Here is a 22,392-nt window from a genome sequence, read left to right as displayed (position 1 = left end):
ATATTCTGTTCCATTCATAAGGTGTCATTGGCAAATAGGTGAAGCTTAGAGTTATACATGTTAATATGGATATGAAATCAAATATATTCAATTTGCTCTCTTCGAAACAAGTTAAACAAAAGTGACAATCTAAAAAATTGGTTCAGACTCTAATCGCGCCACAATGGTTCAGTAACAATGAAAGCCTTCTAATCTAAAAATATAGATTACAAAACCTCCTCATTAAATTATATAAAGACTTCCCTAAACGAACCCAACTATGATATGTCAAATCATTTAATTTTCCCACATTTTCAAAGCAACCAAACAATTCCAAAAATCAGATACGGATATACCCCAACTAGAAGTCAAAATTTTGGCTGCCAAACAAAAAAAATAAAAGGAACCCAGTTCTTATATCTCAAATCCTTTCATTTTCCCGTATTTTCTCAGCAACAAAACAGTTGCACGCAATCAAAATCCGGACTTTGAGGCTGCCCAGCAAAGTAAAACAGAAGAAGATGCAAATAGCAACCATGCCTCAAGCCCATGACTAAGATTCCAAGTTCAAATATTTTTCAAGTTCCTTCTTTTCCCACATTCCCTCACAGCAACCAAGCAGAAAATAATAGAAGATATTGACAAAACTTGAAAGAAGGAAAGTTAAAAAAGAAAAAAAAAAATCCTTGATCTATCGCCCCCGCCGATCACAACCTTCCCTCTCCGATTCCACCTTCAACACACAGCGTCCGGATCGTTCTGAGGGGTAGACTACGCCATTTTGTTAAACGTTTTATCATCCACGCGTACGAGCGCGCCTTTTCATTTCGGCAACAAGGATTTGAGGCGACACTTCTTACAACGTCAAGCTACCACGTGGCTCTCAATTGACATGTCACATGTTAAATATGGCATGTGGCAAAGTGGGGCCATGCTGGCCATCTACCTTTTTTTAAATTAAAAAAAAAAAACATTGATGTTAATTTTTCATTTAAAGTATATCCTATAATTTAAAGTAATAGTGTTCTTTCATACTTACGATTGGCAAATACCATGGTGTCAAATAAGAATCATTTGGTATTAATTGATTGATTTTACATAACATATCGTTAATTAATTAGACATTAAGTTAAAGAAGAGACTATTCAAACCATATAAAAACGTAAGGACTTAATTGTCAAAATTAAAATCACATGAAAAACTTGGAACTAAATTTAGTTTTTAATTTTTTTTTCCGATATTGTTTTTCAATGACAAGACAACTCAAAAGGAGTGTACATAGTTTTAGCTCAAATCAGGAAGATTTTTCCAATGAAACCCACAGGGCCACAGTAAAGATAGATAGCCTGTTAGGCACAATTTAGAACACAAATATTGATTCTGCAGCCTGTTAGGCCAAGGCTGCCAATCACGATATAACAAGAAGTCTTACACCTTCTTTACTGCTCCATGCACCACAGCATAAGGTTCCACGGCAAGTCTCCATAAAAGTGCTTCATGCATCAACATAGGCTTTTCCCTGCTGTAAAAGGGCTATTGTTGTCTTGACCCCAAACTCACAAGATTTATATCTCGAGGAATGTGGTCTTTGATGAAGCACTATTTACAGCCAAGGATACTCCACTCTCACAAGGCTTCTGCAACATCATAGCAACTCCACATAACTCCTTAGTCATGATTGTTGAGAAAATTGATAATTAATTGACAACTAATTTTTTACTAGCCATTTATGCGAAAGATAAGTTTCAAAAGAAAACACACGAGAGCACACACTAATCACACATGTACACAAAGAGTTTACGGGGTTCAGCAATATGCCTACGTCCACGGGGTGTGATCTGGTCTCCTTCTTTACTATTGAGAAATATAAGTATAATGGTACAAACTTGAACAGCTCAAGTTTAATATTCCAAACCCAAGCCCTTAACCCCTTGTACACCCCACTCAACTGTCCCTCTCAAATATCCAGTAAATAAAAACTCTCTACACTTTGTAAATGCCATAAAGTGCTCTCACCAATTTGAATTTTCCGGATAATCTCAACCGAGGACTACATATCTTTTTATAGAGGCTTAATCACGAAAAATAGGAGAACAACTTTAATCCAATTGCTGCTGGGAAAACGAAATCATCATGAATATAAAGTCTTTTCCATGATAAAGATAAGCATTGCAGCCCACATGTTTATCCACACACGTTTTCTCCAAAAAATCCAATTCGAGTTGTTCTTGGACTCCTTTTAAAACTAACATTATCTTCTTATAGATAAATAGGACTTGAGCCCACCAACTTAAATATTGATATTTTCCTACAATTATCTTCACATTTGTTGACAATTTGAGCCATTATCAATAATCTCCACCTTGGCGAAAATTTGGCAACCTCCACCAGAGACCTCAAGTCCGCATCTTGACCGATGTCCATCCCCACACCCTAGGATGTCGTTCAAAACACTCTCTACACCAACAGTAATAATTCTACAAGAATTATCATGCTCCACCATAAAGAGCACATGCACTTAGAATTAAACCATTCCAAGAATTTTCATTTTTTGGCACATGTCGAAAAAATCCTGCTGAAAAATATGGTGCAACTTTCATGTTTGGTTCCCCCGAAAGTTCATCAGCCATTGACACCCTTTTTCACCACATACCCGGCATAAAAATAAAAAATTAAATAAATAAATAAATAACCAAACCAAACCAATGTCTCGTATGCAAATGTGGACCCACTAATAGAACATATCCATTATCCTGACATTTTTAGCGGTCATGTCAGAAGATATACATGCCCTTCTCAAAGAGCATCATCATAATCATCTCTCATTGCAGCGAGAGAAACACTATTAGTGTTTTTGGCGCAATCTGTCGAATCTGCTCCTTTCAACGTTTTGTGTAGCCCAGATTAGATTAGGATGTCCTTGACTTGTATTTGCCACAAGCCAAAGTTCATTCTTCCGTTGAACCTTTCAATCCCAAACTTCAAGGACTGCATTTCTTCTTAATGAGTAGAAATCCGCAACCAAGCTCTAATATCAATTGTTGGGAAAATTGATAATTAATTGGCAACCAATTTCCCACCAGCCCTTTATGGGAAAGACAAGTTTGGAAAGAAAACACACGAAAACACATACCAATCACACACGTACACAAAGAGTTTACGTGATTTGGCAATATGCCTACGTCCACGGGACATGATCCAGTCTCCTTCTTTACTAGGGCTGGGCAAAAACCCGCCCAACCCGATCGCCCCGCCCCGATCTGCCCAAACCCGCTGGTTTTAGTGTATTTTTTGTGAATACGGGTTGGAAAATGTCCAACCTGTGCTGGTCGGGTCAGTCAGCAGATACAAATTTTTAGAAGAGGTGGGTACCCGACCCGACCCCGACCCGCCCATATACTTAAAAGTTAAAACCCTAGATTTCCTAATGTTCTTCCTCACCTTTCCTCTTATTTTTTCACACAGACACAGCCGTGACTCTCCACTCTCCAGACTAAGCGGCCAGCGCCTCTCTCACCCTCACTATCTCTCAGTTTCCTCTCCCGGCGCCACTCCTCTCTCACTCTTGCCGGCGGAGAATCTCTTGAACGATTGAACCATACCGCTCCTCTCTCTCTCTCTCTCATAGTCGTGCCGATCTCAAGGTTTCTCTCTCATCTCTCTCTCTCTCTCTAGGAAGTGAACTAACGTGCTTTCTTTCTATCCCTCTCAGCTCTCATAGATTTGATTCACACAAAAAAAATTCAACAATATATTTTATGAAAATTGTAAACAATACAAAACAATGAATTCCTAATGGGTTTTAGTCCAAATCCAGTTTTTTTTTTTTTTAAATTACAAAAAACCAGTTTTTTAAAAAAATTACCAAAAACCAGGATTTAAATTTGAAATTGATGCCCATTAAAAATACACGACCCGCCCGACCAACCCGACCCACACAACCCGCCCTGTCCTACCCGAAACCCGGCGATTTTAGTGCCTTTAATCCGGGTAACGGGTATGGATTTACCAAACCCAATGGGCATGGGTCGGGTGGCAAAAAAAGCCAAACCCGCCCCGAACCGACCCATGCCTAGCCCTATTTGTATTCTTTACTATTGAGAAATATTGAATATAATGGTACAAGCCTGAATCGCTCAAATTTCATATTCCAAACTGAAGCCCTTAACCCCTTGTACACCCCACTCAACTGTCCCTCTCAAATACCCAATAAAGAAAAACTTTCTACACTTTGTAAATGCCAAAAAGTCCTCTCACCAATTTGGATTTTTCGGATAATCTCAACCAAGGACTACATATCTTTTTATAGATGCTTAATCACAAAAAATAGGAGAACAATTTTAATCCAATTGCTGCTGGGAAAACAAAACCATCGTGAATACAAAGTCTTTTTCATGATGAAGATAAGCATTGCAGCTCACTTGTTTATCCACACACGTTTTCTCCAAAAAATCCAATTCCAATTGTTCTTGGACTCCTTTTAAAACTAACATTATCTTCTTATAGGACTTGAGCTCACCAACTTGAATATTGATATTTTCCAGCAATTATCTTCACACTTGTTAACAATTTGAGTCATTATCAACAATGATACCTTCTCATTTTCCCATTGAGTAGCTTACTTTAGTCACACATTACCCCCAGCACCACCACCTTTCTTCCTTACACAATCTACATCAAACGCCACTACTGAACCCCTCAATCTAGACCAGCTTGATCCACCACCAGACATTGGACCATCTGATATAGCCTGTTCCCTCTCTCCTGCATCACCTGCTCATACCTCTTCACAAACCAACCTACCAAATCCCCTCCTGCCTGCAGCACTCTCCAACCGCATCATCACCAGATCCCAAACTGGGCATCTAAAGCCGAAGGAATTCCCTAGGTTCAAACTCTTTCACACCACTAAACATCCCATCTTAGCCTTCCAAGCTGTTCATCTCCCAGCAACACCCTCCACCTTCAAGCAAGCTGTTATCCAACCTAAGTGGATGCGTGCAATGACAACTGAGCACAATGCCCTCCTCTCTAACCAAACTTGGTCTCTCTGCCCCAGGCCCCTCAACCACAATGTGGTGAGAAACAAATGGGTGTTCAAAATCAAACAGAAGCCAGGTGGCAGTGTGGACAGGTTCAAAGCAAGACTAGTTGCCAAATGATTTGATTACCTCAGTGGTGTGAACTACTATGAGACCTTCAGCCCTGTCTCAAGCCTCGTACAATTCATTTGGCTTTACCTCTGGTAGTCCAATTTGATTAGGATATCAAACAATTAGATGTGTCCAATACCTTCCTTCATGGTATCCTAGATGAGGAAGTCTATATGGAACAATCTCAAGGATTTGTTCATCCATCTTACCTCGATCATGTCTACATGTTACATAAGTCCCTCTATAGACTGAAACAGACTCCAAGGGCCTGGTTTACACGCTTGTCTCAAGTACTGTTGGATGTTGGCTTCTCTAGCTCTCAATTGGACCTTTCCCTCTTCACCTACCACATTGCACAAACTCATATATTCCTTTTGGTTTATGTTGATGACATAATCCTTATTGGAAATCATCCCCCCACCATTCTGTGGATCATCAGCAAGCTGCAACTTGATTTTGCTCTAAAGGACCTTGGCTCTCTCAGCTACTTCCTTGGAATTCAATCCACAAGAGATTCTGCAGGCCTTCATCTTAGGCAATCCACATCCTCGATCTCTTGGATTGCACTCAAATGATAGAATCCAAACCATATCCAGCTCCCTCCCTCACTGGTTCAAAAAGGTCCAAATTTGATGGAGTACCCCTACAGAACCCTATTGTCTACAGACACATTGTCGGCGCACTTCAGTATGTTACCCTTACTAGACCAGACATTGCATACTCAGTCAATCAACTTTGCCAGCACATGCATACGCCCACTTCCACTCATCTCACAGCAGCCAAAAGGGTCTTATATCTCAAGGGTTCTCTCGATCATGGTCTCCAATACAGCAAAGGTCCCCTTGCCATCACCACATTCTGTGATTTAGATTGGGCAGGTAACCCAGATGACAGACAATCCACCACTGGCTTTGGTATCTACTTTAGCTCCAATTTGATCTTTTGGTCTGCTAAGAAACAACATATTGTCTGTAGATCGAGTACAAAAGCGGAATATCGAGCCTTGTCCCTAGCTACTAGTGAAATGTATTGGCTCATAATGCTCCTCAAGGAACTCCAAATCTTCCTCCCCGCTTTACCTATCATCAGGTGTGATAACTCAGGAGTGCTTGCCCTAGCCTATAATCTAGTGCACCATGCCCGTACAAAACATATTGAAGTTGACATCCATTTTGTTAGAGAAAAGGTGACCAAACGGGACATTGAACTCAAATATTTATCTACTCTTGACCAAGTGGCTGATATCTTCACCAAAGGTCACACCGCTGCGCGTTTCTGCTTTCTCCAGGATAAACTCATGGTCATTCCTCCCATGAGTTTGCAGGGGGTGTTAAGCATAAAAGCAAGCCCGGTCAGGTGTAGGCACACCCGGGTAGCCCAGACAAAAGCAAGTTGCCTGAATGTAGACACGCGGGCAACCAACACCTGCGCAACCCACAAGCAGCCCGAGTGTAGGCACACCCTGGCAACCCACACCCGTGTGTTATGAGCTGCAAAATCACCCAGGTAACAACCTATACTCGGGTGACTGTCCCGAGTCTGAAACTGCTCGTTGAGAGGAAATTGACACGAAAGACATTCAGAAAGGACCCACAGTTTTAATGAAGATTGTACAATCTCTGCAGCACTCACTTCTCATTAATTCATGGAACCTCTTCATGCTCGATGTTTCACAGCGGCTTACCTTATGCTAATATGCACATCACATCTGCACAACGTCATGCTCCCAATTCTTTTCATTTATTGCTGTCTTAATTACCTTGTACTGTTTATTGTTCTCTTTAGAAGTTCCTATAATTTCTTACTGCATCATTGGCCATACATACAAGAAGTTTCACTGCTTATTAAAATTTTCACCCTTATTAAAATTTTCAACCACCACCTTCCTCTCCGTTTCCACCCTTAACACACAAAAACACTCATAGCATCGAGGTCGTTCTGAGGGGTAGCCTACGTCGTTTTGCCAGATGTTCTATCATCTCATCTATTCGTACGAGTACAAGTGCACCTTTTCATTTCCAACGACACAGCCATATTAGGGCCTGTCTTGGAGGGATTCGGCTACTATGCAGTAGTTAGCTGCGTAGTTCAAAACTGCACCATTTAATTGTGAGCCCCACCCATTCATTAGGTTTTTTAAAAAACATAATAAACAAATCATTAAAAAATAACAATTAAAAAAAAATCAATAATTAAAAAACAAACAATATTAAAAAAGTAAAACAAAAAAGTAGAGCAAATAAAAAAACCAAAAGGGTGACTCCGGCTACCTCGCCTACATGGCCATTGGGGTGGTTCGGCCACCCCAAAAGGATAAAAGAAAAAGAAAAAATTGGTTTAGTTTTTGGGGTGGCCGGCCCACCCTTGGGGGCCATGGGGTGGTTCAGCCACCCCATATCGGCCGTAGGGTGGCCAAAACCACCCTAGGCCAAACGGCTAAGGGGACACCCCTTTTTGCTTTCTCTGATTCCATCCTCTCCCTAATTTCCCTTGAAGGCATGGATTGTATGGATTTGATGGAGACTTTTGGGTACATGGATCTGGTTGAAAAAAACAATTTCTTTGATCCATCATGTATCTTTTAGCAAAATCATGAAAACCCGCTAGAGGATAATTATCAACACCAAGAGCAAGAACATGCACTGAATCTATAAGAACATCATGAGTAGCTGCTGTTACAGAGTAACAACAGCAACAACAACAACGAAGAGATCATCATCCATGAAGAGACGAAGGATCACCCAGATGACATGGCGTCAGTGTTCTTGGAGTTTCTTTTGGCCATTTTGGGGTGGCTGGACCACCCCAAAGGCCATGGAAGGCGAGGTTAACATTTAAAAATCAATTTGAATAAAAAAAAAAACTTTATTTAAAATGGTCAAAACGTACTTTTGATAAAAACTTTATTTTAAAGCTTTTGTTAAAAAATACTTTTTTGACTCTCAAACACAATCTCAGACAGACTCTAGATCTTATAACGTTTGCTAGAAAATTTTAGAGAGGTGGAAAGTCTAGGGGTGTACAAACGGGGCAACGCCGTTTTGGTGTTAAACACTAAAATGGCGTCTTTTTAAATACGAGTTAGGGACCAACGGGGTTTTATCATATTCATTGATTTTTGAAACACTTTGACCCAAAACTATTCAAAAATATAACAAAATATAGGCACACTGAAGGCCCAAAATACCTAAAAGAACCAAAAAACTTATACAGTTATAAAATTACAGGTTATTAGTTTGAATAACTATTAAGTGTCTATTATAAAATAACAGCTAACCGCCTAATCAGAGCGGTTGTGATTATTAAAATTCAATAACCGCTAACCAGGACTCATTCTTCATCCTACCGGCGCCTTTCAGGCTTTTACGGCGGAAAGCTCTTCGTTATGATATACAGATCAAAAGACGCACGCAGGCTGAAAAGTCTGAGGAGTTGGGACACGTGGCAACCATTCACGCAATTTTGGAACTCTCCAAAATGTTTCTTTCTCCCATGTCTTCGCCTCAGATTTACCTCCAGATAGTGCGCATAACATTCTCTTTTCTCTCACGAAGATCGCAGCAGCTAGAAGGGCCAGGAGGGCATTGTGCTGAGTAGAAAACTTTCCCAGGAGATTGAGATTAGCGAAATACGCGGCAGCCGGAGAAGAAAAAGGATAGCGATGTCGGATTATCTCCCGGACGATGTGGTGGTCGACATCCTCCAGAGACTCCCCGTGAAATCCCTACTCCGATTCAGGTGCGTTTGCCGATCATGGAACTCTCTTATCAAAACCCCTTCCTTCATCCATTCCCATCTCAATCAATCGATTGAAAACCACGACGGCAACCGTTTCCCACATCCTCCTGTAATCGTCAGGTACTGTGCTTCTAAACCCAATGTAGAGCACTACAAATTGTTCCGTGATAATGAATCATTCGAGGAGGATACGGAATTGGATTTCTCAATAGAAAGCTGTCGGCTTAACCATTTTAGGTTAATTGGTTCTGAGAACGGTTTGATGTGCTTTTTAGAACAAGAGCGCTTTATTCTTTGGAACCCGTCCATTAGGAAATTCGTGAATCTTCCAAAACCTTGCATTACGCTCAAGACCCACGGCCGCATTACATGTAATCAAGCTTTCGGATTTGATCCGCGGACCAACGATTATAAAGTGGTGAGAATTGCATTTCCTCATGTAAGCAATGCGGTGCTGAAGGAAACTCTGGTTGAGGTTTACTCTCTTAGCACAGGCTGCTGGAAAATTAGTAGTGCATCTTTTCCGTATGCGGATACTCATAAACATTCATTCAAACCCAAAGCTTGCTTAAATGGCTGTGTCCATTTTATCGCACTTGCTGGCCAGAATAGGACTAGTAAAATTGTATTGGCGTTTGATCTGCGTGATGAGGTGTTTCGCGAGATGATCTTGCCGGAAAATATGATCGGCTCGGAAGCTGAGATGGTTACTTGTGTATTTAAGGGATCTCTTGCTTTGTTATGTTATGATCGTTGGAAGCGTTGTTTGATATGGGTGATGAAGGAGTATGGTGTGGTTGATTCTTGGATGAAACAGTTCACCATTGATATAGCCGGTGGAGTTGAGAATGTGCTAGGCTTCAGGAAGAATGGTCAAATAATATTGGAGACCCGAAAACTCGGTTATTGGGAGCTGTCTTCGTATGACCCCGAGAGCCAACGAGCTACGAAATTGGGAATACATGGGAGGGCACACTATTTCTGTTTTGATACTTACAGGGAGAACCTTGTCTTACTCAACCAAGCAAACGATGCACTTTCCAGAAGTAGAGTGACCAAGAAGAGGAAATATAGGTAAAAGCGTTATTCATCTCAAAGTTTTCGCATCTAATGCTCTCAGTCAATTCTATCTTATTCATGCTATATACTAGATGATGTTTGTAGCTGCATGTGAACAAGTTCCATACCTAATTATACTGCTCTTGAATGTTAATCTCTCCATCAGTGGCTATGACCAAGTAGCAAATAGTGGAAAATAGTTGAAAGACTGGGTATCTTATCTTGTTTGCTCTAGGCTATAGTTAATTTGGTACTATTTGTAGTGGAAAAGAAAAAGAATACTTCCTTTAAGGGTAAAATGGTTCTATACTTAATTTGGTGCTATTTAATGGAGAATTGGATTAGGGTTGGTAGAGAAGGAATTAACAGATTTATGGGTTTAGAATATATTTTTCTGGCTGTTATAAGATCTTAATTGCTTTAGATTTTAGATAAGATTTGTGATTAAAGTAGAAGAAGAAGAAGAAGAATACTCCCATAAGGGTAAATTGGTTCTATAGTTAATATAGGTGCTCTTTAGCAGAGAATCAGATTAGGGTTGGTGGAAAAGGATTAACAGTTTGATGGGTTTAAAATTTATTTTCCAAGTTGTTTTAGGATCTTGTTTGCTCTAGACTGCAGATAAGATCTGTGATTATGGTGGGGAAGAAGAGGAAGACAAAGACAACCTCAGGGTGAAGGCACCTCCACCCCATATAGCAAAGGGTGGCAGGAGAGGTCATGGGTTCATGTTCCAAAGCCAACCCTTGGGGGTTTTCCTTGCCTCTTTCAAGTCTTCAATAGCTACTTCCTGCAATTTTCTGAGTTATAATTTGTATATGCTTCTTAATAATCTTTCAATGATATAAAATTTAAAGTAACTTTTAGTGTGTAATTGTCCTTGGTCTCACTTATTTTTGAAACATCAAAGACAATATTTGCTAAGTTGAAATTTACAATACACACATTTCAAATCTATTGATACCAAAATACTTATATTAAAAAAAAAAAAAAAAAAAAAAAATTCTATTGATAACAAAACAGGATATGTGAACAGAGTTTACATGGTTTGATAAGTTTACCTTCTGCTTTATCTATAGCTGTTTTATTTCTCTAGTTCAGTTTCCATCTATTCTAAAACCACAACAAATGCTAGTTCCTCATTGTTTCCTTGGGTGGCTAAAATCAGTTATATTTTGTTGGGTCATTTTATATGTATGCATAGAGATATTCTGTTAATTTAGATGTACATTTGTTCTAGCTAGAGGTCGGTAATTTGTACTTCATGTAAGACCGACCTCTAATTCGGAGATTAGGGTTTCACGTGATCGATATAGGTGGGCCAAAAGGCTTTAGATTTTAAGGTTATTCTTTTTGGTTTTGAAGACTAGTGTGAGGGTTAAGGATGATTTGGATTCAAAGTAACATGAGAAAACAAAGAATCAAACATGCGACCAAGGGACTGTGTACAGGAGTCTCACCTATAAATAGTTTAGAGCACTGATTGGCAGCACGCGGGGGCGTGGCACGCCCAGTGCAAAATTTTTTTTTTTTTTTTTTTTAAGATCAACAGCACGGGCGTGCAATGCACGCCGCGTGCTGTTGATCTTTACCCAATAGTTTAATGGAGTATCACAGTTAAAAGAGAGAAACTTATTCTGAAATTTTATTAATCAAGTTCTCTCTAATTGTTTACAAGTTCACAAGGTTTGCTTGGTGACATACATAGCAGTGAAGCCCTAAGATAATATGGAAAAGCTAAAACTTCAAGTTAGAGAAGGAAAAAATTTCTCAATAACCGAAGATTACTCAGACCAACCCCAAGCAAATAAGCTACACATTCCTTGAATTACCAAAATAACCAAAGAACTTCTAATATAAATACCGTTGCAGTTCTGTAAAATTACTAAGCTACCCTTAAATTTAGAATATTCTAATATATAGGACTTTTTTGGAATATATTTGTAAATATAATATCTCTGTGAATCTTTGAGGTTACCTTCCACATAAGTGCCGCTCACTCTTTGTTTCCCTGAGGTAGTAGGGGGCCATTGATAAGGGGAAAAAGGGGGAAAATAGTGTTATTGATGTGAATAACCCTGAATCCTTTACAAAAGTAATATTTTTCAGAGCAAAAAGACTATTTTATGATTCCTTGAGCTTATCCATGTATTATCTCATCAAATTTCTCCTTCTAATGATTTGTGAATTTATATATATGTATTGTTTATTAGCACCACTAGTTTTGAGATGTTTTATAGGTGGCAGGAGTTCCTTTATACACATTCTTATTGCCATTATACTATCAGCGACAGCGGTTTGAGCTTTGTGTTGTAGTAGATATATTGCTTCTGATAAAGCACATTTGTGGATTCTTGTGGTTACATATCGTCAATTAGAAGTATTCAGACTTTAGTATGTTATATTCTTATGAGCCAAATGGTTGAATCATTTCATACTGATATGTCAACTCTTTGCTTGTTCTTTCCTTGTATAAGTGTACATGTTGTTTTTGTGGAATAAATTTTGTTAGCGTTAACTTCAACGGATAGTTCAATCAGCTGGAGCCTACTCCTTATGATGTGGATGTTACTAATTTAAATCTCCCTTCCCCTTCTCATTGGGGCCAACTACTTATTAAAAAAAATCATTAGCATCTTTCTGAATCATTTCTACTTTAAGTTACAATGTTGTACATGCTTGAATCTACGTAGATATATACTCTATAGTTGTTTATTTTTAAGGAAATGCTAGGTGTTCTCCTGGTGTCTTTCCAACTGTGATGTGGCTTTTAAAATCACCGTTGAATTTGAGATTATCATTATTGACTTTTAATATGCTGGTGATTTTAAAAGTCACATCACAGTTGGGAGGACACTAGGAGAACACTAGAAGAACACTTAGCATTTCCCTTATTTTTATGGGTAGTGCATAATTTGAAAATGAAGGCGGGCGCCTATAAATTATTATAGTAGCCCTTGGGGAAATACTACCTAGTTGCGGTTAGCTTTTGATAGTGAAGTACTCGAAACAACACTAGCACAGCATGAAAATGGTACAAACTAGAATGGCAAGACATTGTCACACTGTTTCCAATTTTTTTTGTGTTAAAACTTATAGTTGAATTCGAGGTAGTACAACATAGGATTCCAAGATCTTATATAGAAAGAGTTAAGGTCAGAATTAGGGGAGTTCTGGTTTTTAAGTGGATAACGGAGAGGGTAAGGTTTAGAGGAGAAAAAAAAGAAAAAGTCATGTTTGGGCTACTGTTATGAGGCTTTGAACTATACCCTGGGATTAGTTATTTAGACTTTTTAGGAAATTTTGGATGCTTATTGATGGAAGGATGATTTATGGTTTTAGTTTTAGGTATCTTAGGGTTTGAAGATAGATAACATTGTTGGAAATTGAAGAGAAAAATGTAGGAAGAAAAAAGATAACCTAATTATCGTGTCTATTCTTAAGCAGGAAAGGAATCAATGATTGTTGGAAGATGGGCTCGGGTCTACATATTTATTTTCTTAAATTCTTATTTGAGTGGATCTCTGCAAACACCCTTCTCCATGTCTCTAGCTTTGTAGATTTTTGTACTCTTTTATCTTGCTCTTCATTTATTGGGTGTTGCTTTCTTGTATATTTCTCATGTATTTGGGTTGTACCCCCAGTGCTTTTAATGAACTTTGTTTACTTTATCAAAAACAATTCTAGAGCATTAAATGGCTCTAGAACAAAACTGAGTGTTAGCTATATGATAATATCTGCAATGAAACAAATCCCATGTCATTGCTAATGGTAAACAAATAAGAATTTGGATTAGCAAAAACTGACATTTCTTTGCCAAGGTTATGTTAGCTATGACATATACCATGTGGTTTAGCCACGTGCACTTCTGCCTTTTGCTATAGGTTCTGGTTTTCAAATAGCTCCCAATATGTATTGGCAACACATAAGTCAATATTTGCTAGTCTCTCTTTCTTTTCTTTTTTTTCAATCCATCAAATACTTATCTAGAGTAGCACAAAGTTACTTGTTAATAATGTTTTCATTTTTTGTTTGTATCAATCGTAGTTGCTTTCAAATATAACATAAATCTATAAAAAAAAATACTTACTCTTTTAATTTTTGTTGTTATTTCATTATCATCAATCAATCAGGGCGAGCGAGCTCAGCCGCAAGATGGAGGAGATTCAAAGAAAGACTAAACAGTTAAAGGAAAAAGTGGAATATAAAGTAAGACGGTTTCAAATGGAAATGGACTCCCCGCAAAGACAGTTGGGGGAAAACAGGGTATCTGAAGTGAGAGAGCTATCTGAAGTCAGAGAGCTTCAGGCAGAACTCAAAGCAATAGAACAAGAATTTCAAGAGTTCCAGGAGTTCCAAGAGCAGATCGTTCGTCGTAGGGCATAGTTCCACCATCATAGGAACAAGGATACATTTGTTTCTGACCATTTTTCATTTTAGATGCATCTTTTTTCTTATAGAAATTGAAGTGCACATTAACTATAATGAATACAATTTCTCTTATAATGAGTGGTGTTGTGAGTGCAATTCTGAGTGTTGAGACCCACATTAAGAAAATATAAAAGAAAAGAGTAGTTAATATATACCTAAGTGGACCTTAGCTCATTAGCTTGGGCTTTTGGACTAAAGTTGTGTTCAACTATGTATATTAATGTACTCTTGATAAAAACTTCATAATCACAGGTCAATGTGAAGAGACTTACAAGTGGGATAGAGATTTAATATACCTAAGTGGACTGTAGCCTATTAGCTTAGGCTTTTAAGTTAAAGTTGTGTTCAATTATGTATATTAATGTACTTTTGGTAAAAACTCTATAACCGCTTTATCTCCTAATAAGTGGCAATCTTCATAGTGTATTAGTGTGGAAGATAGTTCTATCTAGTGTCTTTGAAGGAAAAGAAATGATATAAGTTTTTGTGAGAGAAACTCTTTTCTTTTTCTTTTTTTCAATAGTACATTTACCACTAGATAGGGATTAACATCTTCTAGAATTTTCTTTAAATTTGAGATTTTTAAATTTAAAAATTTTAGTCATTTATTTTATCTAAGTGTCTAAAATAAGTTACGTTTTAGAATTTAATGAGGAAGTTGCTATACCTATTTTTCCCTCTCAAAATTCACATTTTTGGGATACCGAGAAATTTGCTACGCTAGTTTTCCTCCCAAAAAAAAAATAAATAAATAATGTACGACCCTTCTTCTTCCTCTGCCGTCCTCTTCTTCACGTTTGATAAAAAATCATAATCCTTGCTTTAGACTTTTACTGAATGCTCCCTTAAGTTAAAGGCTTCTTTTCTTTCAGGGAGGACCTGTTTTGGAAAAAAGTGTAACATTCGGAGAAAATCGACTTTCTTCCTCTTCTGGAGAATGCCAAAGTCTTTGCATAAGAATTTCTGAGAAAAAAAAAAAAAAGAGAACTAACCTTTTCTTTAAAAAAAAGGTACTTAATTTGTCTTTGGTGTAATCTGGTTGCATTCGTCTTGTTGACAGGAAAAAGATGTAGAAATATTTTCTAAATTAATAGTTATTAATTATTTTATGTCTTGAAAATCTTTTAAAATTGAAATTTTTAAAGATCATTAATGAAAAGAGTCCTAGATTGAAAAGATAAAAAAGGAAAACTGAAGTTGGTATTTATAAGACTCAACAAACTTTAAACTATTAAAAAAGCTTGAGTATACACTAGTAGATAATTGAGTGTTAGTTTAATTTTGAAATTATCCGAGTAGTTGAGTGGATAATTATTTCCGATTATTCAATTATTTTAAAACTCTTCTCTAAATTTATTTTAACATTATCAGAGTCTTTGTAAAAAATATGAGGGTATTTTTGGGTTTGATTTCATTTTGTGCAAATAATTTCATAAGAAAAATGACATTATAACACACCTTATGAACAATTTTTGTTTTTCAGTCTCTAAAAAGTAGTTTAATCAACTGAAAATTACACCTCGTTAAGTAGAATTCACTAATTTGAAATTCCCACTTTGCATGAACAAAGGTTTTCCGTATTTTCCCTATTTCTTTTACAGAAGATTGATTAGGATCTCAAATTGCCTTCGTCTTTTTGTGAATTTTTTTTTTTTCGGTGATGGCTTGTGTATTTATTGATAATTCTGTTACACGTAAATGAAGATGATAAGCTATATATTCAAATACAAGATAAATATTGAGACTAAAGAATATCTTCTGGATTTATCCTTAGCCAATTCGATCTTCTTCTTGGTTGATGAGTGTTGATCATTATCTTCAAGACTTCAACAGATTCCTTGGTATCACTTGTTGGTGTTTGTTGAGTGATACAAAGGCCGGCGGATGGGATTTGGCGCTTTCAACTTCCATTGTCACCCACAGCAGCCAAGAGATTGAGATCCGCCAAAGCCGCGGCCGCCGGAGAAGAAGAAGAAGGATGGCAATGTCGTACTATCTCCCAGATGAAATGGTGCTCGACATCCTCCAGAGACTCCCCGTGAAATCCCTAGTCCGATTCAGATGCGTTTCCAAATCATGGAACTCTCTCATCACAAGCCCTGCCTTCATCCATTCACATCTCAATCGATCGATTCCAAACACTCCCCCACACACAATCTTCATAGTAAGGCACTGCGTTTCTAATCCCCATAGAGAGCTCGAGAGAGAGCCCTACAAATTGTTCGCATTCGACGAGTGTGGCGAATTGGATTTGCCCATAAAAAGCCGCAGTCTTAAAAATTTTAGGTTAATTGGTTCTGAAAACGGTCTGATGTGCTTTGTAGGAGATAAGCAATTTATTCTTTGGAACCCATCCATTCGAAAAGTCGTGAATCTTCCAGAACCTTGCATTACGACCGAAAGGTATGGCAGGATGCCGTGTAACGAAGCCTTCGGATTTGATTTGCGGACCAACGATTATAAGATAGTGAGAATTGCATTTCCTTATTCGTACAGTGCGATGCTGGGGGGACCTTTGGTTGAAGTTTACTCTGTTAGCACAGGCTCGTGGAGAATAAGCAGTGCCACGTTTCCTTATTCGGTTACTGTTACTGATTGGTTCAACCCCAAAGCTTGCTTAAAAGGCTCTATCCATTTTGCAGGACATATTCGAGGGTATGCGACTGTATTTTCATTTGATCTGCGTGATGAACTGTTTCGCGAAATGATCTTGCCAAAGAGTATGGTCCCCTTGAACACTGATATTGATGTTGGTATTGTTACTCGTGTATTTAAGGGATCTCTTGCTCTGTTATGTTATCATAAGCAAGCAACGAGAAGGGGTTGTTGTTCCATATGGGTGATGAAGGAGTATGGCGTGGTTGATTCTTGGGTGCAACAATTCACTATTGATATAGCCGGAGGAATTGAGAATGTTCTAGGTTTCTCGAAGAATGGTCATATAATATTGGAGGCCCGAAAAATTGGTTGGCCTGGTTATTGGGAGCACTTTTCCTACGACCCTGAAAGCCAAGAAGCTACAAATTTGGGAATGCATGACCACACATTTTGGGTTGACACTTACAAGGAGAACCTTGTCTTACTCAACCAAGCAAACGATCTAGTTTCTGAAAGTAGCGTGACCAAGAAGAGGAAGAATAGGTAAAAGCGTGATTCACCAGTTTTAGCATCTAATGCTCGCAGTCAATTCTATCTTATTCATGCTATATACTACACGATGTGTGTGTGTGTGTGTTTTTTAAATGCTTCTGATTTATTTTAATCTAATAAGTCTTATTGAGTGTGGGATTCAACTGATAATGGTAACAACTTTTGGTAAAAGAAATTGCCTTCATTTAGTTGAGCTCTTATTATCATAATAATATCTTTATTTTTGGCACTACTTTCAATTTACTTGGTTGTGTTTTGATGTAATTTTTTTTTTTTTTAGAAAAAAATAGAAACGTTTTATTTATGGTTTGTGTTAAGTTATAATGGTGAAAAGTGAGCAAAACATGTTTTAAATGGATTTTGCTAGTGGGAAAAGGTATATGGTTTGGTATTGAAACAAGGAAAAAATCTTGAGTTTGGGTTGCTTTTCTGGGGCTGTGAAGAAAACTCCTATAATGGTAAATTGGTCCTATAGTTAATTTAGGTGCTATTTAGTGGAGAATTTGTGATAGAATTGGTGGAAATGGATTAAATATGGGTTTAGTATAATTTCCCAGTTGTTATTAGGTCTTGTTTTCTCTAGGCTGCAGATAAGATCTGTGATTATAGTGGGAAAGAAGAAGACAAAGACAAACCTTAGGGTTGATGGCACCTCCACCCCATATAACAAAAGGGTGACAGGAGAGGTCATCGGAAATGAACCGATGCCAAACTTTGGGTTTTCCATGCCTTTTTCAAGTGTTGAATGGCTGCTTCCTGCAACATTCTGAGTTGTAATATGTATATGCGTCTTAAGAATCTTTTAATGATATAAAATTTAAAGAAACTTTTTGGTTGTAATTGTCCTTGGTCTCACTTGTTCTTGAAACATCAAAAACATTATTTGTTAAGTTGAAATTTAGAATACACTCATTTTAAATTTATTGATAACAAAACAAGATACATGAACAAAGTTTACATGGTTTGATATGTTTTCCCTTTTGCTTGAGCTCTAGCTGTTTTAGTTTTGTAATTCAGTTTCTATCTTTTTCTAAACCCATGGCAAATGCTAGTTCCTCATTGATTCCTTGGGTGGCTAAAATCAATTATATTTGTTGAATCATTCTCTGTGTAAGCATAGAGATCTTCTGTTAATTCAGATGGACATTTTTGTTCTAGCTAGAGGTCGGTAATTTGTACTTGATGTAGGACAGACCTTTAATTTAGAGATTAGGGTTTCTTGTGATCAATATAGGTGGGCCAAAAGGCTTTATATTTGAAAGTTTTTTTTGGTTTTGAAGACTAGTCTAAGCATTATGGAGGATATGGAGTCAAAATAATATGAGAAAACAAGGAATCAAACGTGCGGCCAAAGAGCTGTGAACAAGAGTCCCACCTTTTCTAATTTTAATCGAGTATCACAATTAAAATAGAGCAAAATTTATGCTGAATTAGTCAAGTTCTCTCTAACATTTACAAGTTCACAAGTTTTGCTTGGTTAGCTGTGAAGTCCTTAGATAATATGGAAAAACTAAAACTTCCTAGTTAGAGAAGGAACAAATTTCTTAATTACAAAAGATTACTCAGACTAACCCCCAACAAGAATAAAATATGCTACACAGTCCTTGATCTACTAAAATATCCAACTAACTTCTAATTTTAATACTGTTGCAGATCTGTAAAATTGCTAAACCACCCTAAAATTGGAACTTTCTAGTATGTAGGACTTTTTTGTTGGAATATATTTGTAAAGATAATGTTGGCTTTGCCTATCTTTGAAGTTAGCCTCCACATCAGTGCTCACTCTTTGTTGCAGTGTAGTGGGGTTCATTGATAAACTTACAGGGGAAGAAAAAGGTTGAAATAGTGTTATTGTCTGAATAAGCCTGACTCCTTTACAAAAGTAATATTTTTCAGAGCAAAAAGACAAGCTTATGATTCCATGAGCTTATCCATGTATTATCTCATCAAAATTATCCTTCGAATGATTTGTGAATTTATTTATGCATTGTTTATTAGCGCCACTACTTTTGAGATGTTTTGTTGGTGGCAGAAGTTCCTTTATACACATCTTTATTGCCATTATACTATCATGGACAGCAGTATGAGCTTTGTGTTCTAGTAGAGAAAATGCTTCTGATAAAGCATATTTGTGGTTGCTTGTGGTTACGTATTGTCTATTTGAAGTGTTCAGACTTTAGTATTATATTCTTATGAGACCAAATGGTTGATTGATGTCATAGTGATACATCTACTCTTTGCTTGTTCTTTCCCTGTATAAGTGTCTACATCTTATTTTTGTGGTATTAATTTTATCAGCGCCTTTCTAAGCCATTTATACTTTATGATATGCATTGTACATGCTTGAATCTAGTTAGGTATATATACTACCCAGTTGTCGGTTAGCCTTTTGATGGTAATGTGTTCGAAAGAAGACTTTCAAATTTTTGTTGTGTTAAAACTTCATAGCTGAATTAGAGGTTGTACAGCATAGTGCTGGACCAGATCTTATGTAGGAGTTTTTGGAGAACAAGTTTTTTGTAGGGTTTAATACGAGTTAAGGTCAGTGCTTGTGGTGTTTAAGGTATGTAAGAATTTGGGGATTTAGGGTTTCTAAGAGGATAGCGGAGAGGGTAAGGTTTAGAGGGGAAACAAAAAGGAAAAGTCATGTTTGGGGTAACGTTATTGGGCTTTGAACTATACCCTGGTTATAGTTAGACGTGTAAGGAAATTTTGGATGCTTATTGATGGAAGGATGATTTATGGTTTTTCAGTTTTAGGAATCTCAGGGTTTGAAGAGAGATGTTGTCATTGTTGGAAATTAAAGAGAAAAGGTTGGAAGAAAAATAGATAACCTAGTTATCCTATCTAATTTGCTTAAGCTTTAAAAGGAAAGCTCGTAGATTTGATGATTGCAAGAAGACGAGCTTAGATATATAAATTTGTTTTCTTAAATCCTGATTTGAGTGTATCTCTGTTAACGCCCTTGTCCATGTCTTTAGCTTTGTAGATTTTTGCACTCTTTTTTCTCCCTCTTGATTTGTTGGATTTTTTGTCTTATATACTTTCTTTGTTCTGTGTACTTGAGTTGTACCTTTTGTATTTTTAACGAACTTCATTTACTTAACAAGGAAAATTTTCTTAAGCATTAAAAGGCACTACAAAAAAAATTTAAGTTTTAGTTATGATAATATTTGTAATGAAGCAAATCTCATGTCATTGCTAATGGTTAAAAAACAGCCCACTTTTTGTAACAAAAAATACATGTTGTCACTAATTTTTTTCTTTCTTTCTTTGTGCTCAATATTTGCCAAGTCTTTTTCTTTTTGTCAATCCATCAAATACCTATCTAGACTCTTTAGTAGCACATCATGTAAGTTAATTGCTATTAATGTTTTCATTTTCTGTTTGTATTAATCATAATTGCATTCAAATAAAATAAACCTATAAAATATACTAACTCTTTCAGTTTTTTTGTGATCTTCATTATCATCAATCTGGGTTAGCAAGCTCAACTGTGCGTTAGAGGAGATGATATGACATGAACAAGTTGTGGAAGGAAAAATTGGACCGTACGTTGGAGGATATGAAACGGCAAGATCAGTTGCTTAAGGAAAAATTGGAGGATGTGAAACGGAAATCAGAGGAGGTTCAAAGAAAGATTTCCAGGCAGAAAAATTTGAAGAAAAAAGTGGAGTCTCTAGCAAGACAGTTTCAAGTGGAAATAGATTTCCTGGAAAGACAGCTGAAGGAAAAAATGGAATATGAAGTCAGAGAGCTTGAGGAAAAAATAAAACAAGAGTTACAAGAGCTTAAACAAGAGTTACAAGAGCTTAGGAGAACATTTGTGACATAGTTCCAGCATCATAGTAACTAAGATTACATTTATTTCTAAACATTTTTAAAGAGAAAGGAATGATAGAAGTTTTGAAGACCAGGAGAGGAAGTGAAACTAAAGTCTTTTGTTAATACTCTTTACCATTGGATAGTTGCATTACACTATCTTAATTTGCTTCTTTCTTCATTCTTTTTATTTTTTTATTTTTTATTTTTTAATTTTTCTTCTGTGTTTTGGTTCTAGTTCTATATCTTGTATACTTTTTGTATACTTGATTTGCATCTTTGTGCTCTTTTAATAATATTTTAATTATTTATTGTTGTAATCTCTGCGTCGTGATGGACTATTAGCAATAGGATAAAGTTTTCCTTCAAACTGGATTGGAAGAATTTTTTTCAACCTACTTTATAAAAGTGACATGTGTCTATTTTTTAAATAACATGTGAGATGAGCATGAGTTTTTAATAAAATTTATTTCAACTTTGTCCCTGCTAGTTAAAAAAACATGTGTATTTCACATGTTCAATGGATATATATCATTTTTATAGATTAGGTTGAAAGAAATTTTTTCAACACAGTTTGGAGAAAAATTTTGTCCTTAGCAATAACACGAGGCAAAATAATTTGGCCGTTGAATTTTTTTAGTGACAATATTTGTTCTTGCCCGTTGCCAAGTCTTTTGTTGTGAGGATTTTCTCTACATTACATCTTAAAATTTGAAGTAATATTAAAAGTCTTTCTTGTATCACTTTAAGAATGATATGATTCTTAAAATTACATTAGGTTTATAATTAATTATTATTAAAGTTACCTCAATCTTAGAGTGACACAAAACCAACTTCTATAATTATTCGATTATATGTTTTGCGGTTTTTGAGGAGCTTCTACATTTTCCTTATATCCCTTTATTTTCCTTGATAACACAGATCGATAAGCTACATTAAAACTTTCAGAACACAACAACTTTTATGTTTTATTGGTTTCTTTTGTTTAACATAAGAGAAAATATATTTTCCTTATTTCCCTAGCGAAAAAAGATAAAAGTTTAGTTTATAATGTGTCCAT

General features: G+C 36.7%; 2 protein-coding genes across 2 annotated transcripts; both read left to right on the top strand.

Annotated features, from left to right (window-relative positions):
• Positions 1-8,535: 8,535 nt before the first annotated feature.
• LOC132182811 (F-box protein At3g07870-like) lies at positions 8,536-14,438 on the top strand. Its single transcript, XM_059596160.1, has 2 exons — positions 8,536-9,944; positions 14,063-14,438. Exons 1-2 carry the CDS (start codon positions 8,794-8,796, stop codon positions 14,313-14,315), a joined length of 1,404 nt encoding a protein of 467 aa, XP_059452143.1. The 5' UTR covers positions 8,536-8,793; the 3' UTR covers positions 14,316-14,438.
• Positions 14,439-16,028: 1,590 nt separating this feature from the next.
• On the top strand, positions 16,029-21,610 carry LOC132180292 (F-box/kelch-repeat protein At3g23880-like). Its single transcript, XM_059593063.1, has 2 exons — positions 16,029-17,501; positions 20,996-21,610. Exons 1-2 carry the CDS (start codon positions 16,159-16,161, stop codon positions 21,027-21,029), a joined length of 1,377 nt encoding a protein of 458 aa, XP_059449046.1. The 5' UTR covers positions 16,029-16,158; the 3' UTR covers positions 21,030-21,610.
• Positions 21,611-22,392: the final 782 nt, after the last annotated feature.

The sequence above is a fragment of the Corylus avellana genome, chromosome ca5, assembly GCF_901000735.1.
Source record: "Corylus avellana chromosome ca5, CavTom2PMs-1.0".
NCBI classification, from domain to species: domain Eukaryota; kingdom Viridiplantae; phylum Streptophyta; class Magnoliopsida; order Fagales; family Betulaceae; genus Corylus; species Corylus avellana.
Note: the sequence above shows the minus strand (reverse complement) of the source record. Positions and strands in the feature narration are given on the sequence as shown.